Source organism: Periophthalmus magnuspinnatus, chromosome 21, assembly GCF_009829125.3.
Source record: "Periophthalmus magnuspinnatus isolate fPerMag1 chromosome 21, fPerMag1.2.pri, whole genome shotgun sequence".
Lineage (NCBI taxonomy): Eukaryota > Metazoa > Chordata > Actinopteri > Gobiiformes > Gobiidae > Periophthalmus > Periophthalmus magnuspinnatus.
The window spans coordinates 24,079,886-24,098,843 of NC_047146.1; the positions used below are offsets into that span (position 1 = coordinate 24,079,886).

At 38.7% G+C, this 18,958-nt stretch overlaps 1 protein-coding gene across 2 annotated transcripts in view; it reads left to right on the forward strand.

The window, feature by feature from the left end:
* Positions 1 to 850: 850 nt before the first annotated feature.
* Positions 851 to 18,958, forward strand: part of ranbp2 (RAN binding protein 2) — a 32,097-nt gene continuing 13,989 nt past the window's right edge. The window contains exons 1-20 of one of the 2 annotated variants that reach the window (XM_033987305.2): positions 851 to 1,111; positions 1,927 to 1,994; positions 2,068 to 2,179; positions 2,585 to 2,737; positions 3,023 to 3,253; positions 3,401 to 3,543; positions 3,796 to 3,991; positions 4,293 to 4,433; positions 6,592 to 6,751; positions 6,831 to 7,012; positions 7,760 to 7,947; positions 8,281 to 8,404; positions 9,488 to 9,649; positions 9,788 to 9,925; positions 10,017 to 10,148; positions 11,100 to 11,327; positions 11,433 to 11,516; positions 11,927 to 12,068; positions 13,688 to 13,782; positions 13,873 to 18,661. In XM_033987305.2, the coding sequence (XP_033843196.1) occupies positions 1,040 to 1,111; positions 1,927 to 1,994; positions 2,068 to 2,179; positions 2,585 to 2,737; positions 3,023 to 3,253; positions 3,401 to 3,543; positions 3,796 to 3,991; positions 4,293 to 4,433; positions 6,592 to 6,751; positions 6,831 to 7,012; positions 7,760 to 7,947; positions 8,281 to 8,404; positions 9,488 to 9,649; positions 9,788 to 9,925; positions 10,017 to 10,148; positions 11,100 to 11,327; positions 11,433 to 11,516; positions 11,927 to 12,068; positions 13,688 to 13,782; positions 13,873 to 18,661 (7,540 nt within the window). In that variant the 5' untranslated portion in view covers positions 851 to 1,039. The remainder of the gene's footprint in view (positions 1,112 to 1,926; positions 1,995 to 2,067; positions 2,180 to 2,584; positions 2,738 to 3,022; positions 3,254 to 3,400; positions 3,544 to 3,795; positions 3,992 to 4,292; positions 4,434 to 6,591; positions 6,752 to 6,830; positions 7,013 to 7,759; positions 7,948 to 8,280; positions 8,405 to 9,487; positions 9,650 to 9,787; positions 9,926 to 10,016; positions 10,149 to 11,099; positions 11,328 to 11,432; positions 11,517 to 11,926; positions 12,069 to 13,687; positions 13,783 to 13,872; positions 18,662 to 18,958) is intronic. The other variant, XM_055230648.1, reaches the window with a different exon arrangement.

Sequence of the window (18,958 nt, forward strand, 5' to 3'; positions counted from 1 at the left end):
ATGTCCACTTAGTAATAGTGTAAGATGTTGATTCCACATTAACAGGTATTATGGTGTGGTCAGTTGTGCCTCTGCAGTAAAGAAATATAGGCTAAGCTGCTCCACAATGAGGCCATTTACTGACAGGCAACTGTGCAGCAGTGTTTTGACTTGTGACATGTGACATTAACACAGAGAGGATTTGAACATGTGTCTATGTTATTAGTACAAACAGTGATCCTCTTAAGCAGGTGCAGCCACTTCCTCAAGCCTTAGACCCTCTTAGGCAAGAAACCAAAAATCTTGAATAGAAAATGTATGATTGGAGCATTTCACCTTGGAATTTCAAAATGAGGAAATTCTACAGTAAATACAGCTATCTAATATTCCATTGCAGGCGGCACATCCACAAAAGGCATCATACAGTTTGAGTTGTAACATTATTTATGAATGTATACATTTAATTTAAAAGTCTGATTCAGGTGTTTTAGATGCCACAGCTTCCTGTCATCATGTCATGCTGCAATGGACAGTCCTGGAATAATGCTTAATCTGACGTTTATTGGTTCTTCAAAAATTATAATATAGTAACTAGTTACATGTCCAATAGTGATAGGTCCAGACAGGTCTAGATTCAAACATTTGGCCAGTGGTTTGTATATTTTTGCAAATGATTACATTATCCATCGGCCATACCCATTTCTAAGTAAAACAAAACTTAAAATGTTTTCTGACTGTTACAATCAAATTCTGTGTTGGTTAATTTTTATATTAAATTGCCTAGATCAGGCCAGTTTGTACATATGCCAGATAATTAAGCCTTCAGATAATTTAAATTATTTATATTTCTAGTCTAGACAGGGGAGTCACCGCTCATGTGCGTGTGCGGAAGTTAGCTCTGATTGGTCAATTCAAGGGAACGCCATTTGACGCTAAAGAGACTGCGCAATGCTGTCATGGGGAGTTGTTACTGTGTGACTGCAGAGCCTGTATTTATGACATTTTTTTAGTTTAGCGATTTTCTCGTTTCCTATGCACCTCGTACTTAATTTGGGAAGCTATGCGGAGGAGTAAAATCGAAGTAGACCGTTACGTTTCTTCGGTGCAGAGCTCTTCGCCTTCTCTCAAAGAGGTAAGTGGAGCCGGTGGCTAATGCTAACTCGTCTCATGTCAGCAGCATGTGTGTCTGCCAGTTTAGCCGTGATACACAGGTGTAAATCAACACTTGTATCAAATTAGAGAGCGTTTTAAGCACTAGCAGACGATTTTCTTCAGCTATGATACCATTTTATCTGTGTTTAGGATTAGCAGTGGTTCACCCGGCGTAACGACGCTACTTCGTGTCTTCCTCTCTGAAAATGCCGCGCTCTGTGTTGTAGCACAGGCTAAATGTGAGCTCAAGTTAGCCTTAGCCACCACAACTTATTAGTACAGCGAAGTTCACATTAACTCCAGTCTTTCTTCACGTGCTTTAATCTCTAGTTGGACCGGACCCATCGAACCGAGACCATAAAACATTAGCAACGCATGCTAAATAAACCTACAAAATAACTATAGCAAGTCTATTGTGGAAAATTGACTATGATGTGACACACTGCTACTGCAGCTATGAAGTAACCTGCTTGTAGACAAGGTTAGGCTATTACACCAGTTTTTAGTTTTACACCAGATATTTAGTGTTTTACTGTATTTTATGGTCCATGTCAAAAACAGGCATCTCAATGCTGATTCTTTTCGTCTTAAACCTGGCCTGTGGTGCGTTTTATGTTGTGAAGCGAATGTGTTGTGACTTATGCAAAATTGTGAATGTGCAAACTTTTGCTAATATGCTTGCCAGCCTTATTTTCACATTGACTATTATGGGAGATTGATTTACAATTAAAATGCATTATATGTTATGCAACAAACCTAGAATTGTTTTCTAAGTTACACCTGTACACTTTTCAGAAACCAGTGAAGGGGTTCCTGTTTGCAAAGTTGTATTTTGAAGCAAAGGAATATGAGCTTGCAAAAAGGTATAAAATAATAAGCTTCTCCAGTATTTTCAGTGCTTCACCTATCATCATACTGATTGGTAATCCTTTTCAGGCACGTTTCAGAGTATCTCAAAATCCAAGAGAGGGATCCAAAAGCACACAAATTCCTTGGACAGCTTTATGAACGTGAGGGCAATGTCAGCAAAGCAGTGGGGTGCTACAAAGTAAGAAACTGTTCTCTCTTTTTTGTTTTCTTTTTTCTTTTTTATTGATGATATTTTTGCCACTGAGGTGTGTTGTGTATTTTGTGTGTATTTACTTTAAGTTTTGCACTTTTTTTCTACAGCTCAAAATACTGTATGTAATGGCTAAGCACACTTGGTACTCATAACAATAAGAGAAAACAAAAATATAATTGTGATTTATAATTCTATCAGATTTTTTTTTTTTTTTCTTACATATTTATGTTGTCATAGTGAATGCTAATAGTTACCACACCCTTTTTTGTATTTGAGATTGTTCTGTTGAATGGTGGTTGATTTATATATATTCTTCAACTATAATAGGTCTGACGAATTATCCTGTTTTATTTAATGCTGAACTTATTCCATCTTCCCTTCTGTCTACAGCGCTCAGTGGACTTGAATCCAGCACAGAAGGACTTGGTTTTGAAAGTTGCAGAGCTGCTTGTCAGTCATGAGGACTGTGGTAGCAGAGCAGAGTTCTGGGTTGAAAAGGCAGCAAAGTTACATCCAGGAAGCCCTGCTGTTTTCAACCTCAAGGTGAGCTCTTGGACAGAAGTGTGTTGTCACTTCACTTTCTGACCAGTTCCTATTTAAAATATAGCATTCATATTTCAATGACAGGCAGTTAAGACATTTTTGACAAAGGCCTTTGTGGTTCTGATCACAAATGGGATATTACTATAACTGGATTAAAATCAAGTCACATAATGATAAGGTCTGCGTTGTTTTTGTGACCATGAAAAATAACTGTATTGTTCTATTTCATTGCAATATACGTAAGTTTATTTGGGAAGTGTAATTGTTCACTTCATCTCTCTTCAGGAGCGGCTGTTAAGTCGTCAGGGGCAACCAGGATGGAACTGCCTCTTTGACCTGCTGCAGGCTGAGCTCGCATTGCGTCCCGGAGACTCTCACGTCAACGTGAAAATTGTTCAGCTTTTCTGCCAAGATGGACGCTTGGATGAGGCTGTCAGGCACTGTCTGGCTGCTGAGAAGAGGGTCATCCTGCGCCACAGCCTGGACTGGAACAGTGTGGTGGTGCAGACGCTTAAGGTCAGCATAGCTCCTGCTTAGTCCACGGTTGGGTTGGCATTTCAGTGCATAGTTTTACACACTTAAATGCCAGATGGAAGCTAGACTGTAAAATTGATTTGGACAAGCAATCAGACCCCCTGATTAACATCAAATTAATTCTTTCAGGAGTATTTGGCTCAGCCAGCAGTCTCTGGAAATGAGAAGATGTGTCGTGGTCTCCAGAGCGAACTGCTGCTGTCTCTGTGCAGCCTCCTGAGGATCACATTGTCGAACAGCGGCCTGCAGCCCTGCCTCGATGCGCTCAAAAAGTACGTCGCATCTCCATCATGTACTGATAATACTGGCTTTCTATATTTCAATTGTTATCTCAGCTAATTGATGATGTATTTATTTTGGATACATTCCCATTTCAAAGCAATGTACATTTTCTATGACTTGGTTATGTAGGATAATAGGCCCTCACAATATCAGTAAATTATAGATTTCAGTGTTGCAAAAGGCTTACGTTTAATCAAGCTATTATTATCCAATATCTAATGGACTCTTATCTTTGTGCCCAGTTTTGACCAGGCTATGCAGGAGCTGAGCAGCATCGCACCGCGGTACGCAGACGATCTCTTTGATGTGTTTTTGGAGATGAAGGGTCACTTGTACCTGTACGCTGCTACATTGCTCCTCAAAATGGCCCAGGAGAGACAACAAACCTGGAGGGCAGTGGTGCATTTGGCTGCTCTGTGCTACCTACTGGCGTACCAGGTGAGCCATGTACTCACATAAGTTGTCTAAAACATCAATACCAACAATACAACAACTACTATCAAAACTAGATACTCATTTGATTTTTTTTTTTTTTTTAATTAAAAAAAACCCAAAAAATGCATAAATGGAACAACGTCAAAATTTTCCTAAATAATTCTACAAATGTTATGATCTATATCAGACATGGTGATACTACCGGTAATTCTTTATTATGATAAAGGTTTCAAGTGAGTGTTATTAAGTGCTATTAATTGAAAATGCTGGTGTAATTGTTTTGGCTATCGTTTTTTGTCTTCAGGCTATCAGACCAAAGCCCAAAATCACCAAACGAGACCAAGCAGCCCCCCAGTTCTTGGAGCTTGTGGCCAGTGACCGTCAGAGTCAGGCAGGACACATGCTGCTCAACCTCAGCGCAGACCCCTCCATTCTGATACATGAGGTATATACACTATAATTTACAATGTCCAAGTGTATCATTTTAAACAGCTCAGGTTAATAACAAAAAAGCACAAAAGCCAGACAGTGAATAAATGGTTTAGTTTATTCTTTGTCAGAGCATGTGCATTAATCTTACAAAAAAGGTGCTAAATGTAATACTACTTTCCATCTGCAGCCCCTGGCCTCTGTGTTTCTACTGTTTATTTACAGTATGTGAATGATTTTTGGATACGTTAAGGGTTTGTCAACAGAAAAAAATGCTGTTTGTTTTAAATCCTCTATTGCACATAACACAATACAAATCCAAATCTACTTTATTTAAATAGCTGATTTTATAAACTTACAACAGTTTCTAAACTGCTGCACACTAGTTAATACGTAAATAAAATATTCTCTATTTGTCTACATTCATTTGTTAGCAAATGGGCCAAGATCAGCCCCATACGCATACAAAATTAGATATTAGCAACCCCAACGTGCCATAGCATGCTAACTTAACACATAGACAACGAACTGAATACGTGTCTGGTATGTTTACGTAAGATATTAACAGTTAATCAGATACACTACGCTAACGTAACATATGCCGGCTTGTCCACAAACATGAGAGACATGAGAGTTCTTTTCACTGATGTTTACTGTGGTCTCACTTCTTCATCACAGTTCACACCATAGAACTAGCAAACACATAAAATGTAACATAAGCTCTGGCTCATATTACGTATACACACAAAATTGCATATGAACATATGGAAAATATACATACCACTGGCCTGCTATTAAACAGATCTGTGAAGCAAAAATTTTGTATTTTACTTTTCATTTGCTTTTTCAATAGTGCTTTGTCAGGTAAGACTTTGCGTTAGCCTAAAAGGCTGAACTGGAAAACGGGAAGTAGGTTTCGCAACCTTAAACTAGACTTATTATAAGCTAAACATTTATAATATTGTTCCAAATGAAAAATTACATCTTTTATGGTCTTATAAATTAAGGGGAAAAAAATAAGGCTAAATTAAATATGAAATTATAAAAGAAAATGAGTCAAGTAAATTTTCTTACAGGTATTACAAACACACCAGTGCCTCTTATTGGTCAAACAAGTGAACTGTAACATGCATTACATAACACATATATATTCATCTCCATGAAGCACAGACAACAGACTGAATATGTGTCTAGTATGTTAATGTAAGATATTAACAGTTAACCAGATAGCTTGTTTTTTATGCTTTAGTTAACAAGTTTAACAATCACTAAATCCATTGAATTCTTCATCCTCGGTGTCGCTTCTAAACAAGATGAAGCACCGCTTCCGCATGGCTGCCATACTGGTATACAAGCCTAGAGTGCCCTAGCACAGTTATCATTGTGACAATAATGAAGATGTGAGATTCTATACATGAATAATTTCACATATAACTCTCATCTCAGTACAAGTCACGCTCCCGGACAAATAAAAAGTGCTACTTATAGTCCCGAAAATACAGTATAATGCATCGGCATATGCAAAAGTTATGTCAATGGAAAGTAAAACATCTCAATCCATAAATGCCATAGATTTTAGTGTCCCCCAAATATCACCAAACTGTAAGTAAATTTTATTATTATACCTGTATACCTGTGACCTCTCCCAGCCTCTGCGGCCCTGCTCACATACATTGCATGCTGGTGGCCATTTTGCTAGTGGTAGCATTGTCATATACCATACACACACAAAATACAGCAAAAATATTAATATTTCTAGGAGACGAGAGAGAACAATATTATAATTTAATTATGTTTAAGTATATGTATTACACATTTTACATTAACTAAAACCAGCTTTATTAACCGTCAAATTGTGACATTAATTATTTTGACTTTTTTTTTTACCGGCTTTCTAAGTCAGAATGTATAGAATATCTGCTGATGCTACCAAATGCAAAATGGTACATAGGTGGTGGGCTTAACAGGTTAAAAAAGAAAAAGGAAGAATCATAATAAATGAAAACTATAAAAACATAAGACGAAAAGAAAATTTTACAATAAACAAATGCAGTAAAAATAGGATAAAAATAATAAAACATAAATTACTTGGTGTCTTCCAGTATGCTCTGTCAGTTGAATTATTTGAACATTTATTAATATTTTAATCGTATCATTGTATTTTCTGTGTGAAGGTAGTGGAAGCCTTTGGAAACCGCAGTGGTCAGGAGTCTCTGTTTGAACTCCTGTTTGGACCACAAGCTTCCACAGCCTCTTCTTTTATCGCCAATGACAACATCCAATCCCTAACCGCCATGGTCCCAGAAAGCTCTCACCTGGCCAAGTGTGATAATGGTACTGAAATGAAACATGCATATAAATAGATACTCCCTCCCACAAATAGTTTATACCAATTTTAAACATTATTTTTTAGGATCCATACTGCTGCATGGTGGTGACTTGCAGCACCTGAGTTGGCTGGGGCTGCAGTGGACCCTTATGGCCCAAAGAGCAGACCTCAGAGACTGGCTTCAGCAGCTCTTTCCTAAACTTACCCTTGAAACTTCAAAACTGGACGCAAATGCTCCTGAGTCCATCTGCTTGCTTGATCTGGAGGTTGGTATCATTTTTAAGGAAAAAGTTAGTGAAGCAAATGCAATGTTATTGAAACCTCTACAATTCACTCATTTCATATAGTCAATAATATTTTGTCAAGTCAATGCACTTTTTGATCAGACACTTCTAAAAATATTCAACTGCCATTCTCATCATACACACCAAACATGCACTCTCTTCATTCTAGGCATACAATTTCATACATTGGGAAAAGCAAGGCTGTACCTATGTTCAAACAAAGTCACATTTTGGCACACAAGCCAATGTTTTTAATGTAGCAGTATAATATCTGACAATTCAATTCAAGATTATTTATATAGTACATTTAAAAAGACTTTAGCAGACCAAAGTGCTTGACATTAGAGTTGATAGCACAAATACAGTGCAAGCATGAATAACACAATACATATTGGGAAAGTACAATAAAATATCAAGATATCCTGTAGTAGTATTAATATTAAATGCCAGAGAGAAGAGGTTGTTTTCTAGAGTAGACTAGATTAGACTGAACTGAATGTGTTGACTTGGATATATCTGTGACCAAATAATGTAAGTGAAAATTGAGTTGTGATTGCTTGAATTTGTCATTGTATATCTTAAACTGATTTTGCAGAAAATCTGATTGAAATGATCTATTATCATTCAGTAACATTGTTGTTGCACATTGGATGTCATTCTCATATCAAGACCATTTGTATGCAATTTCCACAATTTTACTGGTATTGTATTATTTTCCCCCTCTCACAGGTGTTTGTGCATGGCGTGGTCTTCTGCAGTCACTGTCAGCTCCAGGAGACGGCCAGAATCAGTGCAGGAGTGGCCCAGCCTCAGTTCGAGCCACGCTGCCTCCCCCTACCCCTCATCCGCCTCCTCAGCACTGACAGGCAGAGGGAGTGGTGGGACGCCATCTACAGCCTCATCCACAAGAGGGCCGCGTGAGTCCCAAATCAGAAATAATAGAAAATTGGTAGCTGCAGTGGCTGAAGAATATGGTGTAGTGAATAATCAATACAAAATTTACTTTTATGATAGCAGTGAGCAGAACTATTCAGAAGAAATGTAATTTCCTTTGCTTTTATTTGACAATTATTGTAATTAGTAGATTTAATTAATTGCACAGTCATAGCAGATTTTTTGTATAAAATATGATTATTTATTATATATTACATTTTGTTAAGTCCAATCACTACATCTGTATGTTTTTTATTTATAATACACACACAATAGGGCAATAAATTATTAAACTAAATCTTAATTTCGGCCCCCAGACCTAGTACGTCGGCCAAACTAAGGATGATTGTGCAGCACGGATTGAACACTCTGAGAGCTGGACAGAAACATGGACTACAGCCGGCACTGGCTATTCACTGGGCTAAAGTGCTCAGCCAAACGGTAAATGTACTTTGTCACTTGCCTCTTAAAAAAATAATAATAATAAGATTGGTTAAAGAAGATGTATTTTGGTCTGTCTGCTATATAGTTATAATCTGTGACAGCCATGGCTCTTTGTTATTTTGGACATTTTAAATGGCAATATTGATATATGAAATGACAAAATAAAAGAAACAAGTCAGCTAAATTCCAGATTGGAATATTACCGTGTGCAATGAAGTATTAGGAGCCAATTACTACCTGCACCTTTACGGTACATTGGTGTAAACAAAGTGTCTCTCTGTCACAGATCACTCTAGCAAGCAGCAGTTTGGTTTTTTTTAAGTATAAATATCAAACATGCACGAATCGCTCTAAATATAACTTTGAGCGGGTAAATGAGAAGGGAAAATTATATTGTGTAAAAACTGACTTTTTTGAAATCTCCTTTTAAAAGATTGGTTCCTTTTGACTTTGCTCTGAATAATGATTTTATATTTTGTTATATCTGCTTCATGGACTGTGAAGGTCCTTTGGTTTGCACCTTAGGATGTTGGCAGTACAAAATGCTGTATCAGAAGTTCTCACAAATACATGGAGCAGATAAATAGCTCTGGGACATCTTGAGCAACCCTCCAGATCCTGTGCCTTTTTTACACCTGTGCCTCTCTGTCAGGCCCCTGTTTTAAAATTAAGGAGTGAAGAATGTGTAGTAAACTCATCTTGATGTTTGATAGCTAAGGTTTAATATTTCACTACAACTTTGTATACTTTCATATTTACTTGATCCTTATCTGTGGGGTCTTAGAAAGTAATGTTTATTTTAAAAGAACAAATATTGAAAATTGGCAAAAAAAAATTGTATTCTGAATTTAAGATCCATCTATCCATCACATAAATAAATCGTGTTCTCTTTGTGTACTTGTATTCTTTGGGCTAGGTAAATTATTGAGTTAAGTGCATTTCTTCTTTCAACTTAATGTGGTGATGAGGTTTTTCATTATACATTATAATTATTACACGTTATACTAGTAGAACTCTCAAAGCTTAGTTTCTAGAAAATAGTACATTTTTGACAAAAATACAATTTTCTTCTGAACCCAGGGTGATGGCATAAACTCGTATTACGATCAGAAGGAGTACATCGGCCGCAGTGTGCACTATTGGAAGGTTGTATTGCTTTTATTGGACAAAATCAAACATCGCCGCAGCATCCCCGAACCTCTGGACCCTCTTTTCATTCACTTTCCATCTAAAGACATTCAGGTACCTATGCTTTTACTAACTTTCTGTTTTAAAGCAGAGTTCACACTTTAATTATAGTTTTTCTAGATCAGCAAATTGTGTGGCAATGGACTACATTAAAAACTTTTTTTTTTCTTTTGCTTTTATGCTTCTTTTTAGATCTCATCTGTGAAACAGCTGGAGGAAGAAGCCCAAATTGGATTTGCTACACTTCTGGACATTGAGGGCAAAACTGAGGAAGCAATCGCCACCTTAGAAACTATCAACAATATATCATCCATTTGGCATCTGGCCCAGGTTTGAGTTTGTTGCTATTTTTTGTGGTTCTTAATCTAGAATCTTATCAGCTGTACACAAAGAGAAACTTTTGGTGTGGCTTTTGCGGTAGATTTATCAGCGTCTGTCAGAGGAGGCCAGTAACGGGGTAGAGGAGACACAGGACAGATGCATAATGTTCTTGAGGAAATTCAGAGCCTATTTGTCCAAAATCTACAATGCCAACGCAGAGGATATTGACAAGGTTAGTATTTTAAATTTAATTAATTTGTTTTTTTTTTGCAATTTTTATCATTGTTAAACTAAGCAAGTATATTATTAAACATTTTCAAAAAACATGTTGGCTTGCCATCCTGAATATTAAGACTAGCTAGCTAAATGGTCTCAAATGGTGAGGATTATTACCAAGTACAAACACCATGAATAACTTAGTGATATAATATGTAACCCCTCTGGTGGGGGCTGTGCCACCTGAATGGTCTCTATGCATAATGTTACACTGTGTCCATTCATAAATCTACATATGTCTTGCTGCTAAAAATGCCTTGAGACAAGTTTTTGTTATTTGTTATTATATATTTTGGTTTAATGAAATCTCACTGCAGTCCTGCAGACTTCTACACACCCACATTTTCATTTACAAAGCTATACTGGCAAAACTTCTATAGCATCTCACCTCCCTGATTCAATTTAATTCTCATCATTACCATACCAGGTCTCAGCAGAGAATGACCTTAGCAGTACCGCAAATCTACACAGAGCAAGGGAAAACTGGTTTTAAACCAACTCAAACTAAACAGTGTAATTCCCTTAAGTGAATTTAAACACACTATTTCTGTCATCTTTTCAGACCATTGTAACTGTTTAAACTGAAGCCTTGTGGACAACAGGTTCAGTAAATATTTAAATGTCCATTTTTTACTACACATTAGAAAATGTTGAAAATGTACTAAGAACTCTCCTGAAAATGAGATGCAGTCCCAATGGGACTTCCTGATAAAATAAAATACAATAAATAAATAATATGGGTGATAATCCAGATCTGCTAAAAAATATTGGCCCAAAAAATATCTACAGTGCCTATTTGGCCATCGGTTTCTCTGGATTCTAAACAATCAGCATCGGCCATGAAGAAAATCATTCATCGATCTCTACTTGTAATGAACAACAGTTAAATTAATCTTTTATTGTGTAGTTGCCGGTGTCGATGGAGGAAGTGGTGGACCTCCTGAATGATGTGAACCAGCAGCTGGGTGACAGTGCAGAGGCCATGGATGAAGAGGAGGAGAAGGAGCCAGAGAGCAGAGGCCCAACGCACTCAAGTCCAGCTCACGCCAATGAAATCTCTGCTACAATCTCCCACATCAAGTTTTCAACGCCCTCACCAAACAAAAGCATTGTCTCTCCTTCCAAACGACACCTGGTATGCATTTAGATCCATCATTTTAATAGTAAAGTAGTTTATTTCAGTTGATGTTTGATATATATATTTTTTATTTATCTTTTTTTTTTTTTTTTTTTTTCCAAGATTTCTCCCAAGACACCTCCTCATTGGGTGGAAGATCAGAAAATTCTTCTCCAGATGCTGTGTCAGCAAGTTGAAGCACTTAAGGTCTGTCATTCAAACAAAACCTCAAAATTTACATGAAACTTGGTAATCCATGACCGATTGGAAAAAATAGGCGTGTCGCTCCACACTTGCTGGAAGTATGGAGAGAACAATGTGATGAAGTGCAGATCAAAACATTCAAATGAATTGGGACACTCTGCACACTTCACATGCACTTACGCACTTGTGCACTTCAGATGAGAGTTTGAGTATTGGGACATGGCCTAAATGTGTCCTATAACAGGAAGTTGTAACCCATGAATGGGTCATTCAGATGCATAATTTGCATAACGTGCAAGTAGAGTGGTGTGCCTGAATAAATGAGGAAATTTGGCCTCTCAGACAATTGTTAAAGCCACAATTACAAAGTAGTGTGTGTTTACTTGTCTCCTTTTTTCTAATATTTGTAACAGAATGAGGTCCATGATCTGCGACAAAATGCATCAGGAGCAGTGAGTTCCCCTCATCAGAAACTCTACAGTGACTCTTATGGAGCAGAAGGGCTGCAGGAGTCCTTCACACCTGTGCAGTCCTACCATGGGGCCCCCCTCACAGGTGAATCATATTCATTCAAATATACAGAAACACATAATGAGAAGAATAGATTGCCTTGTCTGTGTAATCCCTCAGTCGTCCAGGTCTGATCCATCGTAAAAGCCAAAATTAAATCTTTGTCTAATTGACAGATTTAATATTGGCTTTTACAATACATTGCCATATTAATTTCTATGTACAGACCTTTGGAAATATTTTAAGCCATGACTAAAATATCCAGTTTCAGGGCTTAATGCTCAAATTGCAACGGCCTAATTTAACGGTGGTATTGGAAATTTATATAATGGCAACTTGCCTCTGAAGCATATTTAAACTAGACGGTGACAATGTGTTTGTTTTTTCTAAAATTTCAACCTTGAGTACTAAGGAAAATACTAAACGCTGATCTTGGTCCAATGATAATAATGTAATAATGAAGGAATGAATAAAAGCTCTAAATATTAATTGGTTTAATATAAGCTTGTGGTCTTGTAAAGTTTTAGAATAGTCTAATACAGGGGTCACCAACCTTTTTGAAACTGAGAGCTACTTCATGGGCACTGAGTCATATGAAGGGCTACCAGTTTAAATACTCTCTTCTGAAATGACAAATTTGTTCAGTTTGCCTTTAGTTATGTATTACTACTAATGATAAATGATAATCATCTATGTGAAGACACTGATCACGATAATGATTTCTCACAATTATCAAAAATGACAGCAAGGTGGGAAACGGTTATCAATATTCAGCACTTTAACTTTTTTTAATCTTGGTGCTTGTTAAATTTTCAGATGATCACTTGTATCACTACATCTCATTGGAAAAGTGTCCCATTTTCCCTATCCACTGACAAACCTTTTTAACAAAACATAAACTATGTTGCACCATGTTTCAAAGTTATTAATTATGTAATTTTAAAGAAAACTCAACTTACAAATTTTGAAATAAATCTTGGTTGCTTTTTATGACTTTCTCTCCAGTGTCATGAAAAAAGACTGTTGCTTACCCAAAGCTGCCTTCAGCTCAGGGCTTTTTCTGCCCTGGTGGGTACCGTAGTTAGCGTGGAGCTTTTGTGACTCTTAGTGAAGTGTCTCTCCACATTGTGCCGCTTTGCCATTGCCACAGTTGCCCCGCAAATGAGACGGATGCAGATTTCTTTTACAGTTGTAAAATTTGTTGTGAAAGTGATTATTTTTTTTATTTTTTTTTCTGCCATATTTTTGGGGTAAGAAACTGCATTCAGCACATATGACAAAATATTGTCATTTTTAAATCTATATAAATGCAAGGGTGGTTAAGAAAAAAAAACAGAATAAAATATAATTTTGGATTCAGCTCATTAGTGAGTTGTGCTATTTTTAGAACCGGCCTGTGGGCGACTCGTGTAGTCCTTGGAGGCAACCTGGTGCCTGTGGGCACCGTGTTGGTGACCCCTGGTTTAATAGAACTAGAACTTATACAAGAAAAGTCAAAATTTGACTTATTTATGTGTTGTTGTTGTATTTGTCTCTACCTGCCAATACCTCATATACTATGTTAATTTTAATATGAATTAATATCTGGGTATCAATTTCTTTGACAACTCTAATGACGATAGTGTTAATCTAAATGCTTATTTTTGACATTTTTATATTTTTAGTTGCCACCACAGGCCCTTCTGTCTACTACAACCAATCACCAGCATACAACTCTCAGTATCTCCTCCGCACTGCTGCAAATGTGACTCCAACAAAGGTAAAAAAAACAAAAAAAAAAAAAAAACGTACAAATGATCTTGTACTTTTTATATTTATTCTGATTGGATCTTTTTGACTTTATTCCCAGGGTCCCATGTATGGTATGAACCGAATGCCCCCTCAGCAGCACATGTATGCCTATCAGCCACCCACTCACACCCCTCCTCTGCAGGCCCCACCTCCATGCATGTACCCTCCTCAAGAGCAAGTATTCGGTGGTCCACTACGCTTTGAATCTCCTGCTACCAGCCTCCTATCCCCATATAGTGAAGAATATTTTGCCCAACAAACTGCTGCTAACCCAACCCTACCTGAGCCTGGCTACTTCACCAAACCAACTGTAGTCCCAGCCCAACCTCCAAAAAGCATAGAAGGAAAGCCAGTGGATTTTGGAAAGCTTTCATTTGGCCAGCAGGGACCTACTGAAGTGCCCAAAGTACCCAGTTTCGGCACAGGTGTTGTAACCCAGTCTACCCCATCACCTGCATTTAAATTCAACTCCAACTTTAAGTCAAATGATGGTGATTTTACCTTTTCTGCATCTCAAAACAAACATTCTGAAAGCTTGCTTGGTCTGCTAACTTCAGATCTACCCGCTAAAGCAGAAGACAAGCCTACAACCCAGGACCAGCCGTCTGCACAATCAAATATATTTACTTTTGGCAACAAGTGCACATCAGGTTTCTCTTTTGTTGATTCCGCTCAAACTGTAAGCACTGGGAATATATTTGGGAAGGTAGACCAGCCGTTTAAATTTGGAGAAGTGTCTAAACCTGTTTTTGGGGTGCCCCAGCAAGCAGCTGAAGATGCGAAAGAATCAGAAAGCGATAATGATAGTAGTCATGTTGAGGAAGATGACGATGGCCCACATTTTGAACCCATTGTACCGCTGCCAGACAAAGTAGATGTAAAAACTGGTGAAGAGGATGAGGAGGAGATATTTTGTAACAGGGCTAAGCTATTCAGATTTGACAATGAGACAAAAGAATGGAAAGAAAGAGGAATTGGTAATATTAAAATCCTTAAAAATAACATTAATGGAAAGGTGCGTCTGCTCATGAGAAGAGAGCAAGTTCTCAAAATCTGTGCCAACCACTACATTACCACTGATATGCTTTTAAAACCAAACTCTGGTTCTGACAAATCTTGGGTCTGGAACGCGATTGATTATGCTGATGAGGAGCCCAAACCGGAGCAGTTGGCAATTCGATTCAAAACTGTTGATGAAGCTGCACTTTTCAAATCAAAATTTGAAGAGGCACAGAAAAGCATGCAGGAAACACAGGACGAGCAGTCGAAGAAAAAGGAAGAAAGCTCCCTAACTCCACACACTGACTCGCTAGCTGCGCAGTTTGCACCCAAAGAAGGGGAATGGAGATGCGATGTGTGCTGTATTACAAATAAACCAGCAGCTGTAAAGTGTGTCGCTTGTCAAACTCCAAATCCCAATGCAAAATCAACAGACGATTATGCTCTGACTGAGACCAAAAGCAGTCCGTTTTCATTCAAATTTGGAACGGACACAACTCAGTCTAGCATTTCAAGTTCAGCTGGCTTTCCTGCATGCAATGATTCACTGGCTGCGCAGTTTGCATCCAAAGAAGGGGAATGGAGATGCGATGTGTGCTGTATTACAAATAAACCAGCAGCTGTAAAATGTGCCGCTTGTCAAACTCCAAATCCTAATGCAAAATCAACAGATGATCATGCTCCAACTGAGACCAAAAGCAGTCAGTTTTCATTCAAATTTGGAACTGACCCAACTCAGTCTAGCACTTCAAGTTCAGCTGGGTTTCCTGCATGCACTGATTCACTGGCTGTGCAGTTTGCACCCAAAGAAGGGGAATGGAGATGTGATGTGTGCTGTATTACGAATAAACCAGCAATTGTAAAATGTGCTGCTTGTCAAACTCCTAACCCCAATGCAAAATCAACAGACGATCAAGCTCCCACCGAGGCCAAAAACAGCCCATTTACATTTAAATTTGGTGTAGATTCAACCAGCACACCAGCAGGTTCATCAGGATTCTCTGGATTTAGTGGTTTTGGAGCGTCTATGCCATCATCTTTCACTTTTGGCACAACAAAGCCAGTCGATGTTCCAGATAATGCTTTTTCTGGTTTTGGTTCTGGATTTGGTAAAAAGCCAGAAAAGTGGACATGTGAGAAATGTTCCACCAAAAATGACACTTCCACTGATACCTGCTCTTCATGCAAAGCGGCAAAAGAGTCGACTAAGGCAGCTACACCCCCACAATTATCTGAAACAAAAAGTTCCCCTGCCCCTGTTGCAAAAAAGGACATTGATTTGGCAACACAGTTTGGCAAAAAGCCCGGTCAATGGGACTGCGATACTTGCCTTGTTCGAAATGAGGCCTCAGCTGCAGCATGCGCATCCTGCAGTGCACCTAATCCCACTCCGTTTGAAGCAAGGTTTGCCAAGAAGGAAGGAGAATGGGATTGCGACACTTGTCTTTTGAGAAATAACCCTTCAGCTCAAAAGTGTGTCGCCTGCCAAGCCCCGAATCCTAATGCAAAAGAAAGCACAAAAACTAGCACAGCTGCTCCTTCTGCATCTTCGTTTAGTTTTAGTTTCAAGTCAAAATCTCCGTCAAACCAGCCACCTTCCAGTGGATTTACGTTTGGGAGTACAGGTAGCTCCTTTCAGTTTGGTCAAAGCAAAGATAAAGAAAGCTTGACTCCATCTTTTAAATTTGAAGCCCCACAAACAAGCTCTAGCACTACTACTTCTTCAGGGTTCTCCTTTTCAATGCCAGCTGGGGGCTTTAAATTTGGGACTCAAGATATGGCAAAAGAGGATGCCAAGGAGCCACCAAGCAGCTCTGCATCTAGTTTCCTGAAAAGCATTGCAGACAAACATAATGAAAAAGAAACTGCTACAACAGAACCAGCACAAAAGACTAACACTTTGAATTTTCCTGATTTTTCTAAAACATCCAGTGGTAGTTTTAATTTTGGTGAAAAAGATTCTAAAGAGATAACTGCAACCGAACAAGATCAAAACCCACTCATATCTGGACAAACTAATGCCTTTAGTTTTGCAGATTTAGCCAAGTCCTCAAGTGGCAGCTTCCAATTTGGAGAGAAAGATCCAAATTTTAAAGGTTTCACCCGAGCTGGTGAGCAGTTGTTCACCTCTTTTCAAGCCACTCCCTCTAAAACAGAAACTGCAAAAGAGGGCGATGATGATGGCATGTACAAGACTGAAGAAAATGATGATATACAGTTTGAACCTGTAGTCCAAATGCCGGATAAAGTCGATTTGGTGACTGGTGAGGAAGATGAGGAGCTTCTGTACTCCCAGAGGGTAAAACTATTTAGATTTGATGCTGATATTAGCCAATGGAAAGAACGTGGCGTAGGCGTGCTGAAATTCCTCAAAAATAGCAGCAATGGTCGACTAAGGATTTTAATGCGAAGGGAGCAAGTGTTGAAAGTGTGTGCAAACCATTGGATCACCACAACGATGAATCTTAAGCCTCTAGCTGGATCAGACAAGGCATGGATGTGGCTGGCCAATGACTTTGCAGATGGAGATGCTAGGCTGGAGCAGCTAGCCGCCAAATTTAAAACTGTAGAGCTAGCGCAAGAGTTCAAGCAGAAATTTGAGGAGTGCCAGAGACTTTTGCTCGATATCCCATTGCAGACACCTCACAAACTTGTTGATACCGGAAGGACTGCACATCTTATCAAGAAAGCAGAAGAAATGAAGTCCGGGTTGAAGGATTTAAAGTTTTTTTTGACAGATGACAAGGTGAAATTAAAAGACGAGGAAGCAGAGGATAGTCTTGTAATAAAATCTCAAAGCGAAACAACAGGACCAGCGCTTGAATGGGACAATTATGATCTAAGAGAAGACGCATTGGATGATACAACCGAAACATCAGTGTATACATCCCCCACTGCAAGTAGTCCATTGAGGAAAAACCTGTTCTGCTTTGGTGAGGCATCAAGCGGGTTTAGCTTCAATTTCCAGCCACTAATAAGTCCTTCAAAGTCTCCTGCTAAACTTAATCAAAGTGGAGCATCGGTGGGCACAGATGATGACGATGGAGCCCAAGAGGATGAGCGAGACGGACAATATTTTGAACCAGTCTGCACTCTGCCTGAACTGGTAGAGCCATCTACTGGTGAGGAGAATGAACAAGTAGTTTTCTGTTATCGAGCCAAACTTTATCGCTACGATGTGAACCAGTGGAAAGAAAAAGGCATTGGCGACCTCAAAATATTGCAGAATCTTACAACAAAACGTGTTAGACTCATAATGAGGCGAGACCAAGTCCTTAAGCTGTGTGCAAACCATTGGATAACACCGACAATGAAACTGGAGCCAATGAAGGGAGCAGAGAGGGCCTGGATCTGGTTTGCTATGGATTTTGCTGAAGAGGTGGATGGTAAAATCGAGCAGCTAGCCGTAAGGTTTAAGCTACAAGACACGGCTAAAACCTTTAAACAGGTCTTTGATGAAGCTAAAATTGCACAGGATAACGAAGACTTGATGACACCAGTGACACCCTTAGATACTTCTACTACTACCACTTCTACTACTCCATCCAAAAGTGATGCTGCAGTTTGTGGAAAGGCAGCCATCGCAATACTGGAAGAAACTACAAAAGAGAAGAGCAAACCATGTCCTGAGACGAGCCTATCTGAGAGCCAGACGAGTTCAACCAGCATAACCAAAACGGTCATGTCTCCACCCAAGTTTGTGTTCGGATCAGACAGCATACAAAAGATATTCGGCTCACCAAAATCCACTTCGATCACTGCAGAATCCATAACTACCAAAGCTAAAGGTTTTGGACTAACCCCAGCAGCAGCATCAGGGGGACCAACATTCAAGATACCAGATAACGGTAAGACGTATTTACATTTTGAGAGATTACTTTAAAGTTATGCATTTCATGTTGGTGAATCCATCTTGAGAATGAATCCTCTAGTTCAGGAGTGTCCAAATGTTTCTCAATAAGGTCCACTAAAAACATAGACAAAGCTGAGGGCCGATTGAGGGCCATAGAGTGGTTGCCAATACAGTGAATACTTCAAATCTATGTTATTATTACAAGTTAGACTGAACCACTAGACCAGGGGTCGGCAACCTTTAACATGCAAAGAGCCATTTGGACCCAGTTTCCATGGAAAATAAAACACAG